The following is a 7,960-nucleotide window of genomic DNA, read 5'->3' on the forward strand; positions in this document are numbered from 1 at the left end:
CTTCCCTTCCCTCATGGTACATCTCAGGGAGGTGGGGACTTGGAGAAGACTCTCACAGCAGCTCCCTGGCCATGTTCCCTAAGGGAAATCAGGAGCAATAGCCTCTCCAGGGCCATGCAGATGCAGGTTGCTTGGGGTGCAGGGGAAGAGGCAGCACCTCCTTTGTGGTGACCCTGGGCATCTGAAGCTGAACACGAGCCCTTCTAAGCACCCCTGACTCACAGCATCAAGGAGAGGCTGGGGCACATCTGTGGTTTCTCCCTTGAAGGGATCTGCCCTGCTGCCCCAAGCTCGGAGTCCAGGCCTAGGCCTGCCTCTTATTGGTGACTTGTTTCTTCCCTGGGCTGTACTTGCTCCTCTCTTCACTCTTGCCTTCCTGTCGCCAGTGTCTGATGGGCCCTGTCCTACCTGCGCTCCCTGTTGGTACCAAATTCTCACACTTGTGGATGGAGTGGTGCAGCTCCCTGAGTCTCCTCTACCTATGCTGCCCGCCTTGGGCTTCCTGGGATCAGCCCCCAGCCCTTAGCCACTGCAGGGTGCTGCTGGCCCTCCCACCCTACCACTCTGACCCTCCTCCGAGGCATGTGAGAGGGATTCCAGAGATGAGATCCCAGAGCCTGCCACCCAACCTGCTGCCTCCTTCCCACTGAGGAAGGACACTCTGCCTCCATTTGGCCCCTGCCACCCCTCTAAGGTGGCTCAGCATCAGACAAGCCTATCTGACCTCTGGCTTGGATGGGTGGGGAGGGCAAAGGGTAGTGAGGGTTTGCCCAGGCTATGACTTTGGACCCAAGTGTGGAAGGGAACCCCTGCTGGCTCAAGCCCCAGCCCCAGGCCCAGGGGTCTGAAATCACAGCCTCCTCCTTATAGCTGTTGGCACCCGTGGTTCTAGAGCTCCCAGTCCGGTCAGGGTCCCAGAATGTTTGAGCAGGAAAGGATTTCAGAGTTCAGACGTTTGTGAAGTGGACTCTGCAGTGCCCGGGAGCTGATCTGTATGCACACGTATGTGTGCATTGGTGTGTCATGGACTAACCGCTGGGATGTGAAGCCCACCCCTATTTTGACCAAAGAAACCCCAACTTTTTTCCTATGTTACCACAGAGAACAGAGTGCCACACGAGTTACAATTTAAACAAGAGGATTCATTGTTTGAAAAAAAGATTTGAAAATCAGGACAGCTAAACACAAGTCATTTTACATATGGAGAAACTGAGGCCCATATGTGTAAATGGCTTCTCAAGGTCACAGTGGTGTCAGTGGCAGAGCTGGTACTGCACCAGGCTGCCTGGATCATAGACTGATGTTTTTGCCAAGACCGGCCGAAATGTTCCTCTCAGGAGGTGGCAGGTGGGGGCGGAGTGCCAGGAAGGCACCGTCCAAAGAAGTGGGTTGAGGTCACAGCCTCCCGACTCCCAAGGGCCCCCGGAGAACAGTTGCACTGGAAAGGTCGCTCGAATATGAACTAGAGGCTTGAGGTTTTGGAGTGGAAAGGGGCAGGGTAAGGAAGAATAGAATAGGGGGAGGGCAGGGGACAGGGATTCATCCTACGAGTTCCTCACACCCCCACTGGAAGCAGCGCCCCCACCCCAAGCACCTGATTTCAAAGTCTCCCCTCCACTGAAGGGAGGGGCAGAGGGAGCTCATGACTGGCATGGAGGGGGCTGGCTGGCCCTGAGGGAATAACTGCTGGGATGGGGAGGCTGTGAAGCAGGGGCCTGAACTTTCTGTCTCAGGGGTACCTGTGGACACTCCTGGCTGTCAGTGGCAGAAATGGCACAGTAGGGGGCTCTGTGGCACTCACTGTGTCTCCCCCAGTGCTCAGCTGGGCACCCGGGAAATGCTACTGAATAAATGGATTGTGTCCCTCCTCCCCCAGTACCCCCACAATCACCAGCCTCCTCCCTCTCCCTCCCCCTGTCCTTCAGAGCCTACAAGGACTGAGTTATTCTTAGTAGGTTTCATTCATCAAAGCGTGACAAATGGTGTCCTGGGAGGAATGCCTGGGCGCCATGGGGAGCCGGAGGGTGGGGTGGGGTGCAAATGTCCCATTTGAGGGGAGAGGCCATTGCCTTCAGGGAGCTCCAGATGGAGGGGGAGACACAGCCCTGACTTCATGAGAATCTCAGTAGATGCAGAAGACACAAAGAACCTCGTCCCGGGGGAGACACAGTCCCTGTCCTTTGGGGAAGGCCCCAGTCTGAAAGGAGGAGACAGCCCTGCCCTCAGGGAGCCCCAGTCTTAGGGGAGACACAACCCTGACTCAGGGAGCCCCAGTCTGAGGGGAGATATAGTCCTGACTCAGGGAGCCCCAGTCTGAGCAGAGACATAGCCCTGACTCAGGGAGCCCCAGTCTGAGGGGAGACACAGCCCCGTCCTCAGGGATCCCCAGTCTGAGGGAGACACAGATCCATCCTCAGGGAGCCCCAGTCTGAGAGGAGACACAGCCATGACTCAGGGAGCCCCAGTCTGAGGGGAGACATAGCCCTGTCCTCAGGGAGCCCCAGTCCGAGGGAGACACAGCCCTGCCTTCAGGGATCCCCAGACTGAGGGAGACACAGCCTTGCCCTCAGAGTGCTCCCTGTGATGGAAGATAATCCTCCCATATTCCCCCCTTCTCCAGCCCTCAGTGAAACCCCAGTCTGAAGGGTGAGATCCAATTTCCTGTTCTCAAGCAACCTCTAGTCTCATGGCAGAAAAATAGCTGCCATCCCTGCTGGAGAATATAGGGTGCCACCCAAGTCACGTACTGAAACTCAAGATGACAAAAGGGAGTGCCAGAGGGGTATCCAGGAGCATGTGCAGCCACCACGGCCACTGCATGTGGGGAACCTGACCATGACAGAGAAGAGGGGGCTCCCAGACGCACTTGACTGGGCACGCTTACCAAGAAACATGCAGACCACAAAGGGGCAGCAATCATGGGGACTAAGATCCTGCCCCCGAGGAAAAGGATGAAGGCACAGGCCAGCGGGCCCGTCTAAATCAGAGGTCCACCTTCACTGGGAGGGCAGCCGGGGAACCCACACTGTCTGCAGCCTCTCACATTCAGCCTAAAACCCATGTACTCATTGCAAGCCAAACAAAACCTCACTGAAGATAAAACATGGCCCAAGGCCATGACTTTGCAACCCCCTGGACCTCAGGAAAGAATTCCTGATAGAGAAGAGCTCTGAGCCTGGTTTGGGGAAGGAGCTGATGGCCAAGCTACCCCTTTAATTCTGGCCTTCAGGCCTGGCTTCTATCTTCAGGGCCTCTCACCCTACCGGACATGGGAGGCGGGAGCCACCTCACTCCTCACCAGCTTCCCTAGGACCAGCAGACTACAGCTGGCCAGCGGGCGGGGCCTCCGTGTCTGTGGTGGGGATGTCACCTTTCTTGGCAGGAAGGTAATTTCCTTGCCAGGGGAGGGAGCCCGTTGTGCTGCTCATAAAGCCACTGTTAAACGAGCGGGTCTGGGAGTTCTGGCTGGGCGGGCTTCCCTTCCCTTCTCCGTGCCCAAACGTGGGTACTGCTGCCCTGCGTGCCTTTGCCACTCCTCCCACTGAAGACTAACTTTCCAGTAGACCTCAGTGTTTCTGTCAACGAAATAGGTCCCTGGCCCCTCTCCACTCTCCCAGTCTCTTCCAGCGGAGACCTTCTAGGACTGTAGGTTTAGTGGAGGGGCCGGCTTCGGTCTCCCCAAGTTCTACCCCCCAATGAGGCCTCACAGCTCTCTTGGGACTGAGGGGCAGTCCCGGAGGGCGGCAGGAGGCGGCAGCCAGTGGTCCTGGGGACCGCGAGGTGGGTCGGGGGTGGCGAAGGGAGGGTTCTGGGACCGGGGAGCGGCGGCCTAATTACGGCGCGCTGGCCCAGCGCCGCGGAGCGCCGCGGATGACAGCGGCGGTGGGTAATTAGAGCGCATTAGCCGTGCCCCTGCAATCCTGTAATTTTTCCTCGCGCTTGGGGTGTGTTGTAGGAGGCGAAGCGATGCAGACTTGGCTGAGTCAGACTCTCGGAAGCCCAGGAGGGGACGCAGGGGGCGGCAGAGGCCGCGAAGAAGGGACTCCCGCCGGGGGAGGTGCAGACGCAGTCCTCTAGGAGTCACCTGTCCCGGGCTCTTGGGCGCGCGCGCCCCGTCCGCGGCGGGAAGGGGGCGTGACCTGCGTCTCCTCCCGCCGCCGCCGCCGCGCGCTCTGCCAGCCCGCGAATCCTCCGTATCCAGGCCAGCGTCTTCACCCAGCCACGTGCCCTGCCCCTGGTGCGCAGGTGGACTGGAAAAGAGGAAGGCAAACGCAGTGGCCAGGCAGAGACCTCCCAAATCCTACGTCTCCCCGAGAATCAGAGACGGGCTACAGACCTAGGGCAGCTATAAGAAAAAACGTCAACTACATCTTGAGGGAGTGAGGTGGAGTGGGGCCGGCTTGCTGTAGTCGAGCCCTGACATCGATTCTGCGGGGGCGGGGAGGAGTCGGCGCGGGGCTGGGGCTGGGAGGGGAGTTTATTTATTAGCCAGATTAGCCAGCATTAATGGGGGAGCGGTGGCGGCCGGCGGCAGCAGGGACATAGCTGGCATAGCTGGCATAGCGGCGGGGCCTCCCGCGGCGCGGGGCTCCGCGGCTTCAAAGGGGCTTAAAGAGGCCCTTGGTGGCACTGCCACGGCCCCGCGGGGGAGGGCGTGGGCGCGGGCGGCGGGGGAGAAGGCGGCCATTGTGCACCGAGGGATTAGGGCTCTGGCCTGGAAGGAATTTTAAACTGCCGCGAGCCGGAGCCCCAGGACTCTCCTCCTGCCCCACCCCTGCCGTCCGGAGCACACCGAGGTGTTTACCTGCTTTCCCACGTCTGGGGTGGAGGGGGTGTCCTCTCTCCTCCCTCAAACTGGAGGCACCTAGGGTTGCCAGGTTTGGCAAATAAAAACGCAGGAGGTCCAGTTAAACTGAATACTTTAAATAGCATAAGTCTGTCCCAAATATTGTATGGGACAGACTTATGCTAAACTATTATTCGTTGTTTATCTGATAGTCAATTCAATTGAATGTCTTGTATTTTGTTTTTCCTGGCAGCCCTTGAGGCACTGAAATGTCTAATCCATGTCTGGAAACAGATTGATGGTTCCCGAAAATCCAGTGGGTCTCCCCGATTTGAGAGATCCCTAAAGGCAGGGGTCATGTCTCTCCCCTTACACTGGGAGTTTCATGAAGCCAGATGCCGAGTTTCAACCTAAAGAAGGCAGCTCTGAGAGCACTACATGTGCCCCCATCAGACTGGGAGCTTCCTGAGGACAGGGGCTAAATTTCACCCATGAGAGTAACACTTCAAGGTCAGTGTCTGTGACCTGTGGCACTGGGGTTTCCTGAGGCACGGTCTGTGTGCTTCCCAGAGGGCAGATCTGTGTCTCCTGCCTCACCCCTCACTCTCCCACCCCCACCCCCACCCCAGGCTGCTGGAGGCTCCTCCTCCATTAGTGTTGCTTACTGCCCATAGGGGGTGCTAGGGGCCCAGCTGACTGGCCTACAGATGGATGGGACCTGTTTATTGGGACTCAGGGCTTCAGTCCTTTGGGGTTGATGCATTTGGAAATAATGGAGGTGGGGTCCCCCATCCTGTGAGGCTTGCTCAGGCAGTTGAGGGCCAGGTCTGCCAGGGCCAGAGGCAGTGGCCAGCATGTGGGAGAAGCTCTGGGTGCTGGGTACCCTCGGTTTCTTCCAGGAAGGAAGTGTGGCCCTTGGTGCAGAACATCCGCCCACCTTCTCTCATAACCATTGAAACCAAGTCCCAGTCCTCCATCAGCCTCTCCAGACCCCACTGCCTAACCTTTGCTTGTACTGTTCTTTCTTCCAGAAACACTCTCTCTTCCTGCTTTGAGGACAGCTGAAGTCTCGCCACTTCTTCTGGATGCTCTGACCATCAGTGAGGTGGGCTGCTTCTGCCTAGGGGTCTTCTGGTGAAAAGAACCCTCCGTCTACTCCCTCCTTCCTTAACAACTTTGGCCACAGGGGCCAAAGAGGGGGAGAAGGTGGGGGAGGGGAGAGACAGGAACACTGGGGGAGCATAGACAGAAGGGGAGCAAGAATAGGAACCTCCTTCCCCCCAACCCATCCCCCTGCAGCCCCTTCCCAAGTCCCTTCATCCCCTCAGGGTCTCTGAACTCTTTCTCCTTGAAGCTGAGGGAAGCCCTGGAGAAGCGCTTTCCCACGGTCACAGCCTCAACAAACCCCTGCCCCCTTCTCCTTTGACTGCAGCCACCTCAGTCTCACCCTCCGCAGAATGCAGGCCCACTCCATCACTGAAGGGCCTCCTCCTTGGGCCAGGGCGCCTGCTTCTGCCAGTGGCATCATCACCCCACTCCTCAGCCGCCAGTCATCAGGTTGGCAATTAGCTACTTCCTCTCAGCTGCATGAGGCCACCAAACGTCACAGCCCCTCCCCTGGCCTGCCGCGGCGGGAGTGCTGGGTGCTGCCCCCTACCCTTTGTAGTCAGTGCCAAGTCCTGGCTCAGTCCCCCTTCCCTACAACCTACTGAGTGCCAGGGTAATGAGCCTCCCATCTGGAGAGCTGAAAGCCTCGCTGCCTTCTCCCCGCTTCAAACCTCCTCCCCCATGTCACCCTATCCCATTGGGTGAGGACACTCCTGCTGCCTGGGTGGGGTGATGCCTGCTCAAGGGCACTAGCAGCCTGGGTGGAGCTTGAGACTCAGGTGTCTCTGTTCCCAGTCAGAGGCGGTTTTCACCAGCCCCTTACCTGGGGCCCAGGAGTCTGAACTGAAGTTGGTGGCAGTTATTTGGGAAGGGGAGAGAAATGGGGACTCATTCTACAGACCCCCAAACATGCAGGGGGCAGGCCCTTCATGAACACCCTAGGCTCATTCGCCTGTGCCTAGGCGTACACAGTCACAACATAGGCAATGTATATTCCACTGCAGTGTGCCCACATGTGCCCCAGGTGGGCTAGTAAGCCCACTTGTCCAGACACCCCTCATGCCCACACATCCCTCCTCCAGGTGTGAGCATGCAAACCCACTGGCATACAGTACTCAACAAGGCAGTGAGCTTGCTGCCACACCAGAAACAAAATTGGGACCCCATAGAGGAAACTAGAAGCATGGGAGGGGAGGAGAGACCACCCCAACACTTGCTACCCAACAGACCAGGGAGTCTTCCTGGGGAAGGATGAGAGGAAGACTGCACTTCAAGGATATGTGTGGGGTGCGCAGGTGGACCGTGGTGGGAGCAGTTGTGTTTGGGTCTGGGTGGAGGCAGAGGATCTGGATTTCCAGAGAGAACTGAAAAATTCCAACATGTATAAACAAAGGCATGTAATCTTAGGCAGATTGCTTAACTCCCTGGGGCCTCAGTGACTGCATCTGTAAAATGGGAATATGAGAACACCATTTAAACTTGGTTGTCAAGTTTATTTTATTTTTATTTATTTATTTATTTTTAGGGACATGGTCTAATGTTGTCACCCCGGCTGGAGTGCAATGGTGCAATCATGGCTCACTGCAGCCTCAACCTCCTGGGCTTAAGTGGTCCTCTCACCTTAGCCTCATAAGTAGCTAGGACTACAGATGTGCCCCATCTAATTTTTACAACTTTTGTAGAGACGGAGCCTTCCTGTGTTGCCCAGGCTGGTCTTGAATTCCTGGGGTCAAGCGATCCTCCTGTCTCAGCCTCCCAAAATACTGGGCTTATAGGCATAAGCCACCATACCTGGCCTGACTGTGAAATTTAAATGAGATAACCTGGCTCAGAGCAGGCCCTGAGCTGACATTACTATGGGGAGACCTTCCCAATATCCTCTCACTTGATGGTGGGCTTGCCTAAGAGAGCTGCCCTAGGGAGATAAGAAGCCCTCATTCTGGACCTTACCTGACTAACCATGTGCTCCCCCTGTTTTTCTTTGATTTCTGGGGTCCAGCCCCAGCCAAGGTGGAGGATACAGGTTGAGAGGCATGGCAGGGTATAGGGATGGGTGATTGGGTGCTC

General features: G+C 57.1%; 1 protein-coding gene across 1 annotated transcript; it reads right to left on the minus strand.

Moving 5' to 3' along the window:
* Positions 1–1,942: 1,942 nt before the first annotated feature.
* Positions 1,943–6,314, minus strand: LOC105524897 (chromosome unknown open reading frame, human C6orf223). The gene is given in 5 exon segments (XM_011960339.1): positions 1,943–4,119; positions 4,122–4,250; positions 4,805–4,879; positions 5,791–5,917; positions 6,234–6,314. Coding segments are annotated over 5 exon segments (702 nt in total). The 3' UTR covers positions 1,943–3,829.
* Positions 6,315–7,960: the final 1,646 nt, after the last annotated feature.

Source organism: Colobus angolensis, unplaced genomic scaffold (genome assembly GCF_000951035.1).
Source record: "Colobus angolensis palliatus isolate OR3802 unplaced genomic scaffold, Cang.pa_1.0 Scaffold51, whole genome shotgun sequence".
Lineage (NCBI taxonomy): Eukaryota > Metazoa > Chordata > Mammalia > Primates > Cercopithecidae > Colobus > Colobus angolensis.